The following is a 13,498-nucleotide window of genomic DNA, read 5'->3' as shown; positions in this document are numbered from 1 at the left end:
CCTGCCACCCTCATGAGAGACCTATGTTGAGTTAATATCTCTTGACTCCAGCCCAGCACATTTGTTACAGGCAAGTGAGTAGTGAACCAGTGCTGTCTTTCTGTCTCTCCAATAAATAAAAGGAAAGAACAGGAGAAAGGGAGAGAAGGGAAGGTAAAATACAGAGAGAATGCTAGAGGTAAAATGAAGACTCAGGTTAACACTTGACACTCAGTTCAGATTCACAATGGGACCTGGATGGTTGCAGACACAGGTGTCCTGCAGAGAAGCAAGTGAGTTCAGTGCTTGTGCACTTGGCTTAGCATGTGTGCTCAGGTCATATACACTGACCTATAAACTGTCAAGCAGAAAAATCACATCTATCTAGTATGAGCAACGAATGAATCCCTAAACTGCACTACACACTTTATTGTGATAGAGAACATGTAACCTTTGTATCTTTTTATTTCTTGCCTAAACTGCTTCATTACTGTTAGTGAATACTTCGAAATTTTGTTTTCCGAATTCTTATAAATCAAAGTTGTATTTTTGTTACATATGCGTCAAACTTAGAACAGCATATTTTTCGTGCAATTTGATGATTGTCATGTTTATAGTATTTAATCATTTTGTTTATTTTACATAGGAAATGGAATATTTCTATGAAGCTTAATAACATTAAGGCAGTTATTGCATGCTTGGTTTTGATTGTGTAAAAATATAGCTGAACCAGTAGTTTAGATAAGAATACTTCTTACCGCTAGGGGTTGTTACTAGATTTAAATCTACCTGTACAGTTGGTTGGATGAAGTACAAAAATGTTTATAAATAAGGTGACTTTTTTATTAAAATATTAAGTTTCAGTATGTGGAGCTTTCTCAGGCTATATTAACTTTACTACCTCAGCATTAATGTTTTTCTTTTTCCCCATTAGGTGCCTGCATTATTGCATACTGGCGATATGGTTCATGGCTGGGAGCAATCAGTTGTCCAATCTGTAGACAAACGGTAATGTTTGCTGGCAAGAAAGTATCATTTATGCTATTTCAGCTTATAAATTTTTGTTTTATTTTTAAATCTTATATTATTTTGATTTTTTTTAGAAACTCATATATCCAAAGTTTATGTGATATTAGTGATTATTTTTTAAACTTGGTTAAAAGTAACACCAAGGGTCCCATGTATGTCCTGGCTGTTTAGGACTCTCACATGCGTTATCCAGGTCCCCAGGCTTGCATCTCAACTTGCTCTCAGACCCAACTTCCTGCTAATGGGAAGCCACAAATGACAGCTGGGGTCGCTGGACCCCTGCCACCTACATGGGAGACCTTGCCTTGGCCTGACCTATCCTGGGCTGCTGTGGGCATTTGAGGTGTGAACCAGCAGATAAGGAATCTCTCGCCATCTGCTCGTTTTTTAAATAAATAAAAATTTCAAAAGACATCAGAAAAAAAGGAAATTCTATCGGGGAAATTCTATCCCTCGTCCCACGAGCAAGACCCCATACAGTAAAGATTCTTTGAAAAGTTTATTTCTTAAGACTTCAAGTGTAGTTACAAAGAAAAAAAACAGTTACAACAGTTTTAAGATTTATTACAGCAAAGTGAAAGCCGCTACAGCCTAGCGCTAGTGATAGCAGCTACAACATAGCCTTGAAGCGATAGCCTTAGCTCTAGCAGCTCTAGCCTTTGAAGCGCGCCTGGGAGAATCTCCTCTTAACTATTTTTTACCCAGACCTTTTTACATTACACAAACCAATCCATACACAGTTCCTCACATCATGTGGTAAGCACACCAGTCATAACTTAGGTCACGTAGCTTCCTTGCGTGCTCGGCCCAATCCTCAGTAACTTCCCAAAACCTGTTTACCACCTTTGTGCCACGAAGCAATGGTCAACAAGCGCCATCTTTGAGGCGCGGCTCCGCTCTCCACAAATTCTATTTGGAAACCTGTGATTTTAGGGGAAAAAAAACTTGTTGCATAAGTCTTTCTAAGATTGCAGTATTTTCTGCAATACCAAGAAAGAAAGTACTAAACTAGCTAGTCAAGCATAATCATGTATATCCCATATACACTTCTTTTGGGACAAGTGTGCTTTCTAAATTATATATATTTTTTCTTTCCTTCTTTTTTTAAATATTGTTTACAAAGTTGAGAGGGATACATACCCGGGGGAGGCCTCCAGTTCAGGTGGGGAAACTTAAGATGTGGAGGAGGGTGGATAGGACAAATGTTTCAGTTCTTTTTCTTTCTTTTTTCTACCAGTGTCCCCGGCAGTAAGGGGCAGGGGGTCACCTCTCATTGTCAAACTACTCACCACCCTAGGATGGGGTATAGTCATTTGATGATGCCCTAGAGACCCCCAATGTGGGGAAGAGTATTCTGAGGGTGTTACCTTAGTGATTCTGATAGTTCTGAGAGATTGTCGGTTTTGCTGCTCCAGGGTTAAGAAAATCTACCCAGTGTCACTTGGCTGACCAGTTTCACCTTAGGGCATCCACAGACTTGGGAACATGCTGCAAAGCTTGGCCAGGAGAGTTGTTCAACCTCTTCTGCTTTCCATCCTCTGAGAGGCACTTGATGTCCCCTGCTGGCCTGGATGAGCTGGCTGTTATGTCCCCTGTGTGCTTCTGGGCATGCTGTCCACTGCACAGGCATCAGCAGCTGAGGAGGCCTAGTCCTGATACATGCACTCCAAGGTCAGACTGCATATCTGGTGATTTCCCCTGTGGCCAGGGCCTAAGTGCAATGGTCTAGCTGGGGAGTCCCCTAATAAACCTTGCCTGGGGTGACCTCAGACTTGTCTTTTGTGCACCAGCCAGTGCAGGCTCAGGTGTGATCTGTGCCAATGATACATACCAGTGGATGTGGCTGACTGGTCAGTTTTGCTCCAGCCCCATCTCTTGTGAACTGACAGACATTATGACCTAGCCCAGTCAACCCACCGCAGGCCTGGTCTTCATGCACACCAGAAGGGTTATGTAGCCCATACATGGCAACCTCCAATTACCAGGCCTGCCCCCAGCCCTAGTTTTTGTATGTGCCAGAATGTGCTACAGCCTAACTTGGCCTGTCCCATATCATATTTTGTTCTCGTGTACACCCATTTGTGTTGTGGCTTAGCTCAGCCCAATCTGGTCTACACGTATACCAAGTGGTGCTGCTGCCTTGTCCAGCCTGGTCCGCCCCCAGCCCTGGCTCTTGTGCTCACCAGTGGTAGCTGCAGCCCAGCAGGAGAGTGTTAAATTTATATTTAATCTTCCCTCTTCCAGTGAGGGTTGAGTTATTTTTAAATGATGTAAATAATTTGTAAGTATTTCATTTCTTTTAAAGACATAGCCATGTTGTATTGTTCAGAACACACTGATCTTTACTTTTTTCTTTTTTTTAAATAAAGAGAAGGTGATGAGATCACTGGCTTACCTGGCCCATGTTCAGGGATGAAGTGGGGCCAGGATGGGAAAGCCTTCCAGCCTGTGTTCCAGGAAGGAGAAAGTGTCACTCCAGTAAATGTGCCTGGGGCGGGGTGGTTACATGATACCACCCTCCAAGTCCCTGGAGAACACACTGTGTCTTTATAGCTGGTATAGAAAACACCTTAAGAGGAAGACAGTGAGTTGCTGTAAATGTAAATTGCAGGAGTAAAATGACAGCACAATTGAGATATGCCAAATTTTCCCAATTTCTTTAACAAACCGAAGAAACATAATAGTGACATATTCTAAGAAACCAGAGTTCTTTGTGGTTTTTTTTTATTATGGCAAAACAGTGCATTGCACTAGTTATATGATTTTTCATAATTACTTTTTTATTTAAAGATTTGTTTATTTTTATTGGAAAGTCAGATATACAGAGAGGAGGAGAGAGGAAGATCTTCCGTCTGATGATTCACACTCCAAGTGACTGCAACGGCCAGTACTGTGCCCATCCAAAGCCAGGAGCCAGGAGCCTCTTCTGGATCTCCCACACAGGTGCATGGTCCCAAGGCTTTGGGCCATCCTTGATTACTTTCCCAGGCCACAGTAGGGAGCTGGATGGGAAGTGGAGCTGTCGGAATTAGAACCGGCGCCCATATGGGAACCTGGCACATTCCAGGCAAGGACTTTAGCTGCTAGGCCACCGCACCAGGCCTCATAATTACTCTTTTTTTTAGAAAGATGTATTTATTTTTTGGGAAAAGCAGATCCACGAGAGAAGGAAAGCAGAGGGAAAGATCTATTCGCTGGTTCACTCCTCAGATGCCTGTGATAGCCAGAGACGAAGTGATCAGGAGCTCCTTCCGGGTCTCTCACACAGGTGCAGAGTCCATGGCCTTAGGTCATCCTCTGCTGCTTTCCCAGGAAGCAATCAGGAAGCTAGATGGGAAGTGGAGCAGCCAGGACACAAACCAGCACCCATATGTGACCACAGTGCCTGCAAGGCGAGGATTCAGCCACTTAGCCACCGTGCCAGGCCCAATTACCTTTATATTTGTTTCACCTAAAATAAGATTAAATTCTTTTCTGGGGATAGTTTATGAATAGGTAAAAGACAACATTTCCTAAAGGAGCTTTCCAAAGTGCAAAATAAATAGGGCTGTCCAGTGAGGATGACATCATACACTAACTTTTGTTACCTCTTGAGACCACACTGAAACAATAGGAAAGGCCATTTTGTGTAGGCCTAATCCCACAAAGACAAAGCACAGAAAAGTCCAGCATTTTTTCAAGAATCTCTGTGAAATAGCCATTTAGAAAAACTCACAGAACAAAGACACAAGCCCGTTGAGGTGTCACAAAGCAACAGTTTGGTAATCACCATGCAGATGAAAGACTGGAAATGGCCCCAGGTCTCCTCCACGCTCTCCATCCCTTAGGCCTCCCTCAGATACAGCATGGTAAACATCGCCTGAGTCTAGCTAGTAGGTTTTTTTTTTTTTTATAATGTCTTTATATTTTTATTTGAAAGGCAGATCATATACAGAGAAGAGAGACAGGATCTTCCATCTGCTAGCCCCCTAATGGCTGCAATGGCCACAGGTAAGCTGCTCCAAAGCCACGAGCCAAGAGCTTCTTCCGGGTCTCTCCCACATGGTGCAGGACCCCAAGGTTTTGGGCCATCTGCTTTCCCAGGCCACAAGCAAGGAGCTGGGTGGGAAGTAAAGCAGCCAGAAGTACTTGTACAGGTACTTGTATGGGATCCTGGCGCTTTCAAGGTGAGGATTTAGCCACTGAGCCACCGTGCTGGGCCCTAGGGGCAGTTCTGTTCTCTCAGCATCATCTCCCAGATGAGGGTTTAGCTTTGTCTGATTTTTGAACTTTATGTAAATAAAACCATAAGGTATGTATTGTTTTATGCACATGTGTGCACACACACATATATACAAATACATGTACATGTCCATGTGGGTAGGTATGTGCTCCTTCCATCCATATTACTGCGTTGCTGCCCTTTCCTTTTTTGGGAGCAGGGGATGATCGCTGCAGAGATTTCCAGGTCTTTCTCTTCTTTCTCTCTTTGCTTTTCCATTCCCAAATTCTTTCTCATTCACATTTGACTTTTTATCACATGGTGAGGAGAAAAACTGATTTTGTTGTTATTATTGAACTTCCTTCCTAGCCAGTTTGTTTTGTGTCATAAGGCAGTCAACACTGAACATCTCCAGCATCACTGGATCTTACCATAACATCATCTCTTACCACTGTTTGCCATCTGCCAGCAACATTAAGAGCAGTTAGTTAAGTCCTACATGAAAAAAATCAGCCTTCCCACTGCCCCCACCGTCCCTTCTTATGGAATCCACCTGTGTGTTATCAGGTGTTATCCCTTTGTGCCATCCTAAGCTGACCAGAGTCTGTAAGGTAGAGAGAAAACTAAGTCACTAATACAGCTGTGGGCTCATCGAGGAGGCAAGACAGATGGCCTGTATCTGCTCCACTGCCTGATCCACTGGGTCACGGGAATAATGCACAGGCTGCCACCTCTGACTGCTCCCCAGGGCTCAGCTGCCAGTTTCAGGCATCCTCCCCTTTCATCTGGGGGTGTGGTCACATAGGAGGAGGACCGCAGCTTCCTTTTGTTTGTTTACCTAGTACTTCCCAGAGAACCTGGCCCAATAATCATCAGTCGCTGCATGTTTAACCAGTCTGTGATGAAGACCTGGCAGAGTTTGTGCTGCTCCACTGACTGCACAGTCATGCCTTTAATGAGTGCTTGGGAAGCACCTGAGCCGGGGGCAGGCTTGAGGAAAGACGGAATCCCAGCTGATGCCTTCTAACTCCGTCTGCTACTACTCCCATTTTTGGGAGCTCATAGAAATATTCAGTGACCATTTTCTGTGGGAGTGTGTTCTGATTTAAACTGTTTATGTCATATTATCCCAACACTGTCCTGGGACATTTTTTTATGTCTTTATCACAACTGTAGAGGAAGAAGGGTTAAACATAATGTGTTTATAACAGAATTATATTTTAATTGCCCTAGGGAGAGCTAGGCCACAGCACCAGCTGGCAAGTGCTGGGACTGAGTGCGAATCATTTCAGGCTGGACCACAGTACACCCTTGGCAGGCACAAGATCCAGAGCTGGGAACATGCCTGACAGGAGAGCTGTGGGCACTCCGCTGCTAACCTGTATTTATTGCTGGTGAGCACAAGAATCAGAACTGGGAGTGGGCCGGACTATACAAGGGTGCAGCACCTGTTGGCATACCTTAGGGCCAGGTCTGGGGGGCAGGGCAGACTGAGCTAGACCACAGCACAATGCTTTGGGACCCTGCACCCGTGTGGGAGACCTGGAAAGAAGTTCTTGGTTCCCGGCTTCGGATCGGCACAGCACCGGCCCTTGTGGTCACTTGGGGAGTAAATCACCAGACAGAAGATCTTCCTCTCTGTCTCTCCTCTCTGTATATTTGACTTTGTAATAAAAATAAATAAATCTTTAGGAAAAAAAAAAAAAGAGGCTGGCATGCAGAAAACCAGGGCTGGGGACAGTCTTGGTAGGCATTAGTAGGGGTTGCCACAGCTGGGCCTTAGAAACTGCTAGTATGAGAACCAGGTGTGTGGCAGTTTGGCTGGGTTAGGCCCCAGCACCCTTTGGTTTGCATAAGATATGAAGCTGGGGCAAAACTGAGCAGGCAGCTGCCAGTGTGTACAGGTGATAGCCCACACCTGCCCCTGCACTGGCTGGTGACAAGTCTGAGGTCAGCAAACAAGGGTTCCTGGGAGACTGACCACTGGACTCGAACCCTGGCTATGGGGAAAAATCACAAGATACGTGGTCTGACCTTGGAGAACATGTATCGGGACTGGGACTCTTCAGCTGCTAATACCTGTGCAGTAGACAGGATGCCAAGATGTATGTCAGGGATATGATGTCCAGCAGAGAACATCAAGTGCCTTGTCAAAGGATAGAACATAGAACAGGTTAGACAATTCTGGCCAAGCTTTGTACCGTGTCCTAAGTCTGGATGCCCTAAGGTGGAGCCGGTCAGCCAACTGACCTTAGAAAGATTTTCTTAATCCCAGAGCAACAAAACCTGCAGCGGCTCAACCTATACTTGAGTGTCACTGAAGTGATACTCTTCCCCACATCAGAGTCTCTAGGGTGTCATCACAGGGCCATCCCCTAACCCCTGGTGCTGGTGTGACTGACAGCAAGGAGCAGCCCCTTCCCCATATCCCATGCTATCACAGGAAAAAAAGAAAACAAACCTGAAGCATATGTCCTACCCACTTCCTCCCTGCCTAACCCTCCCCACCCTAATATGTGCATGCCCTACATGGGTGTGCACCCCTCTCACTATATAAACAATGTCAACAAGATGGCTCAGTGGCTGAATCCTCACCTTGCAAACACCAGGACACTGGTTCATGTCCCAGCTGCTTCACTTCCCATCCTACTCTCTGCTTGTGGCTTGGGAAAACTGTAGAAGATGGCCAAAAGCTTTGGGACTCTGCACCCACATGGGCGACCTGGAAGAGGCTTCTGGTTCCTGGCTTTGGATTGGCTCAACTCCAGCCACTGGCTGCTTGGCAAGTAAACCAGTGGATGGAAAACCTTTCTCTGTGTATCTCCTCCTCTCTGTAAATCTGCCTTTCTAGTAAAAATAAACAAATCTTTGAAAAATAATAAAAGGGGTCTGGCATGGAAGCCTAGTGGCTAAAATCCTTGCCTTGCATGCACTGGGATCCCATATGGGTGCCAGTTCTAATCTCAACAGCCCCAGCTTCCCATGCAGCTCCCTGCTTGTGGCCTGGGAAAGTAGATGAGGACAGCCCAAAGCCTTGGGACCTTGTACCAGCGTGGGAGACCTAGAAGAGGCCCCACGCTCCTGGCTTCGGATTGGCTCAGCTCCGGCCATTGCTGCCCCTTGGGGAGTGAAACATCAGATGGAAGGTCTTCCTTTCTTTTTCTCCTCCTCTATGTATATCTGACTTTCCAGTAAAAATAAATCTTAAAAAAAATTTTTTTTAAAGAATTCAAATAGGGATAATTTAAATAAAATAATTTAAACGAAGTATTTAATAAAAATTTTAAAAGTGAAATATTGAGAAGCTTTGATTGGATAAAGATAAAATGAATAAAACTAATGCAAGTGTTGTAACGAATTTTTTTCTGTTTATCCAGGTGACTTTGCTTCTGACAGTCTTTGGAGAAGAGGATCAGTCTCAGGAAGTTATACAGTTGCGTCAAGACATTAATGATTATAACAGGAGATTCTCAGGGCAGCCCAGATCTGTAAGTACTGGTGAAGCGGGTGCAAAATTAGAAGGAGCTGTATACTCTTCTTGTAAGATTTCCTGTCAGATATCCAAGTTTTTACTTTCATGGTTGTTAATAACTTTCCCAGAGACTACCTTTTTCTTTTTTAACCAAGAAATGGACACAGGAAAAAAAAAAGTTATGAAAGGAACTAGCAAACAGGCAATAGGTAAAATTGGATGGAAAGAGAAAACTAACTCCTGTTATGATTCTAAATCAGTTTGCCTTGTGGGAAAATTTCCAGTGGAAAACTTATGGGGAGAATTTTACTGTTTTGTTTATTTTGGACCATTTGAAATGTTCCTGTAAATAACTATCTCAGGGAATTATTTCATATTAGCTCCTTAACAGCATCCTGTTCCAACAAACACAGTAATTCTACAGTGAACTTCCCTGACATTTTACTGACTTATTTTCCTCAGAATCTTGAATGATTCTAGAATTATGTGTATGGCTGAGTGTGTACTTTAAAAACGAAACTGTGCTAAGCCAGTATTGCTAAGGGAAGCTGGACCTGAGCCCTGAGCTCTGTGCTTCGTGGGCCCAGCTGCCCTGCACCCACTTCCTCAGACTTCTCATGCCTACGCCTTCCTCCTGGACAGTGTCCGAACTTGGATTTCTTTTTCTCTCTCGTTCTCCTTTCCTGGTCTGTGAGTCAGTCCACCGTTGTTGGCCTTCTATCTCCTGGCTGTCCTGTTACTGTTTTCTCATAAGGACACCGTGGCTACAAGCCAGGATGTGCCCATAGTCTCGCGTGGGAGAACTACAGCGGCCTCCTCTCGTCTACCTTTTTCCTCTGGATAGGAGCTAAAGAAATAGTTACAAGAAATGAATCTGACCCTGATGCTCTGGTGCCTTCACAGTGTGACAGCCTGTTACCACAGTTTCCAAGGCTCTGCCTGACCTTCCTCTCAGCTCAGAACGCTCAGGTTCAATGCTTAAAGGCCTGCACACATGGCATTTCTCCTGCTGGGAATGCTTTATCCCTCTGCTGTTGTCTGGCTTCCCCTGGTAGCCCACCATGGTCCTGTCACTGCCCTCTGCACACTCCCAGTAGGCTCTCATCACTGGCAGGATTTGAATCTTGTCAATTATCATCCACTCAGTAGACTAAAAGCTGCAGGAAGGCAAGGACTGTGTTTAATTCTTCACCACTCTATTGCTAATATGAAACACCAGGAATATAGGCCCTTAACACTGGTTAAATAAGTCAGCATGTTACTTTTAAGAATTGATACTACTGGGCCCAGTGCAATAGCATAGTGGGTAAAGTCCTTGCACTGCACGTGCCAGGATCCCATATGGGTGATAGTTCTAATCCCGGTGGCCCCGCTTCCCATCCAGCTCCCTGCTTGTGGCCTGGGAAAGGAGTTGAGGACAGCCCAAACCCTTGGAGACCGGAAGAAGCTCCTGGCTTCTGGCTTTGGGAGTGAACCATCGGATGGAAGATCTTCCTCTCTGTCTCTCCTCCTCTTTGTATCTCTGACTTTCCAATAAAAACAAAAAAAATCTTAAAAAGAAAAAAGAATTGATACTACTGCTCCCAGCCAAAAACAATAAGCTCTTGGTCCTTGTTTAGTGATGCCATATATGTTAGGTGCCCCAACAACAGGAAAAAGTTCGTTCAATTGCTGTGGTCTTCCTCAGCCTCTTCTGCTATTTTTGATCTGTTAGTAGTTTGTTTACTTATTTATTTATTGTTTTACCTGTCCTTCAGTGACACCTGTAGAATGATTCTTTGAAGATGAAACCTGTTTCAAATTCAGCAACCATCCCTGGACTTTAAAAAGTCATTTTGATTCTCATTGGTATTTTCTTTTAAGATTTTTTTTTTTTATTGCAAAGTCAGATATACAGAGAGGAGGAGCAACAGAGAGGAAGATCTTCTGTCTGATGATTCACTCCCCAAGCAGCCGCAATGGCTGGAGCTGAGCTGATCCAAAGCTGGGAGCCTGGGGCCTCTTCTGGGTCTCCCACATGGGCGCAGGGTCCCACGGCTTTGGGCCATCCTCAGCTGCTTTTCAGGCCACAAGGAACTGGATAGAAAGAAGGGCCGCTGGGACCAGAACTGGCGTCCATATGGGATCCCGGCACATTCAAGGCGAGGACGTCAGCCAGTAGGCTATTGTGCTGTTCTTCTCATTGGTATTTTAAAATGAGAAGCAAACTGTTGCAACTATTGCTAAGTTTTTAAAAATAGATTTATGATAATTAGTAAGAAATCCTGGTAGGTCATGAAATTATTATGAAGACATTTAGTTATTTGACATGCTTAATTATTCACACATTTCTTAGCAAATCATTTCACTTTAGCTTAAGTAATGACACTATATCAGAAATGAACAAAATAGCTCAGATAATGGACTGACAGGTTTTCAACAGACTAGCTAGCTGCTGGTTAGGACACCTGAAATGGTATGTAGCCAGAGCCAGATACCTGCATTCAGTTCCTGGCTCTGGCTCCATTCCAAGCTTCCGGCTTCCTGGGAGGCACTGGAGAAGGCTGAAGGCATCGAGGTAACTGTCACCCATGTGGGAGACCTGGTCCAAATCCAGCTCCACGCATTTGGGAAATGAACCAGAAGATAGAAGGGTGTCTGCCTCTCAAACTTTCAAAAAGAAAATTAACATAGGAAGTAATTTGTATATAGGTTATTTCTGTTATTTTATGAACAGGTTCCCAAAATGAGTTACAAGGTTTTCATCAAGCAATGTTTAAAACCTTCTCCTTATTTGTTAAATTCTTCCCATTTTTGTCTCCTAACTCTGATTCAGCTTACTTTGTAAAAATTAAAAATTATCTATTTATTTATTTGAATGAGTTACAAAGAGAGGGGGGAGATACAGAGAGTGCGTCCATCCACTGGTTCACTCCCCAGATGGCCACAGCAGTCAGGGCTGAGCCAGGAAGTGACAAGGGCCATTAGCAGAGCTGGATTGAAAATGAAGCAGCTGGGACAAACACCAGCATCCGTGTGGAATGCCAGCATTGTAGGTGGCAGCTTTATCCACTGTCACAATGGCAGCCCCCATTTTGTACTTCATAAATAAAATATATACACAGATTTGTATTTATGGTTTTTTATACAGATTGTTGTAAGCAGAGGAAAGATCAGAAAAGGTGACAGACTGTAAGGAACCAGTCACTGCTGTTGTTAAGCAGCTCACGAGTCTTTCATGTGTAATACTTTTATGTTGTCTGGCAGTTTATGAAGACCCTTCATATACATTCTCTCTTTTAGCTCTTTATTGCCCTTGTTAAACAAGTGTTTCATCAGGATCACACAGCACATTATGACTGAATTCAAACCTAGATGTGACTTTAACGCTGAGGCCTGAGTGTAAGCCTCACAGGCTAATTACAAATGCCATAGGTTCTGGATTTGGTTTATTTAACTAACTCACATTAGAGATAACTTGAGTTCTGTATTACTGTATTGAATATTTCTAGCTTGTTGCCTTTGGTTGCTTTATAATGATCTGCAATAAGACCTATTTTATAAGGGCCTGGTAATCAAAGAACTAATTTTAAATAAAATGCATAATTAGCAAATAGGGTGGTCACCAATTCATAAAACTCATTTATCCTGAGTTTGTATACTGTAAAAAAAAGTATCATTCTGCAAACTGACACATTAGATGCTAAATTATATCTGTTTTTCCTCCTACCAGATTATGGAGAGAATCCTGGATCTCCCCACTTTGCTGAGGCATGCATTCAGGGAAATGTTTTCAGTCGGGGGCCTTTTCTGGATGTTCCGCATTAGGATTATACTTTGCTTAATGGGAGCTTTTTTCTATCTCATCTCACCTCTGGATTTTGTACCTGAAGCCTTGTTTGGAATTCTAGGTTTTCTAGATGATTTCTTCGTCATCTTTTTGTTGCTTATATACATCTCCATTATGTATCGAGAAGTGATAACCCAAAGGTTAACCAGATGAAAAAAGATGAGTTTACTAGCACATGTGAGCTAATGCACAAAATCAGACAAAAAAACCCCACAGCAATTTAATATGTTTAAATATTATCTTACAAGCTTAAAACCATTGTGTCACGAACATTTAATTATTATTTGACAAATGCTTGGTACTATACAACTGGAATTTTTTACATGTTGCAGGTTTGAATGTTAAAGTTAGAACTGTAATGCTCTACAATTATATCTTAAATCTGTCCTATCTATTAAATCTTGGGGGAAAAAACAGAATTATATAAAAGGGATACTTTTATATCTTTTTAATGCCCCCAAATTACTTAAGATTGGATATACAGTAGCATGCTATTAAATGTGCAGTTTATCCAATTTATCCTCCTCAATGGGTACCTATACAATATAGCTATCAAACTGAAGTATTTTTTGCTACAATAAAATATAAAATATTGGAGAAAAGTCAGTGTTTCTCTAAGAGCTAGCTGTTTTGTGCATTGGGAGCAGTTCTGCTTTTTCTATTCTGATATAAGTCTGTCATCAGCTGAAAGCGAAAGAAGAAACTTGAACTTCATAGCTTGATCTCACATCCTGGTTTACAGAACACCTTTTCATCAATAGAAGAACGAAGAAGATGAGAATCATTTCTTCCCAGTCAACACACACTTGATGTTCACAGTTACAACACTTCCACAAGAGTGTGGTCCTTCTAAAGGAGTAGATAGAGAAGTAACGCGTAAAGGCAAGTGTAGGAACCTCAGTGACCTAGTAGCCCGGGGGGACCTGCAGGCCCCCGGTGCGCTAAGGAATGGGCCAGGAGCATCATCTTCAGTTTGGCAAGAGAAATT

At 43.2% G+C, this 13,498-nt stretch overlaps 1 protein-coding gene across 3 annotated transcripts in view; it reads left to right on the top strand.

Moving 5' to 3' along the window:
- RNF170 (ring finger protein 170) overlaps positions 1-12,710 on the top strand; it is a 34,723-nt gene extending 22,013 nt beyond the window's left edge. For all 3 annotated transcript variants that reach the window (XM_040994187.1, XM_040994185.1, XM_040994186.1), the window contains exons 5-7: positions 914-987; positions 8,587-8,697; positions 12,394-12,710. In XM_040994187.1, the coding sequence (XP_040850121.1) occupies positions 914-987; positions 8,587-8,697; positions 12,394-12,663 (455 nt within the window). In that variant the 3' untranslated portion in view covers positions 12,664-12,710. The remainder of the gene's footprint in view (positions 1-913; positions 988-8,586; positions 8,698-12,393) is intronic.
- The last annotated feature ends 788 nt before the right edge of the window (positions 12,711-13,498 follow it).

The sequence above is a fragment of the Ochotona curzoniae genome, unplaced genomic scaffold (assembly GCF_017591425.1).
Source record: "Ochotona curzoniae isolate NIBS_2020 unplaced genomic scaffold, NIBS_Ocur_1.0 contig_899, whole genome shotgun sequence".
In the NCBI taxonomy this organism is placed as follows: Eukaryota; Metazoa; Chordata; class Mammalia; order Lagomorpha; family Ochotonidae; genus Ochotona; species Ochotona curzoniae.
This window is presented reverse-complemented; position numbering and strand designations above follow the sequence as displayed.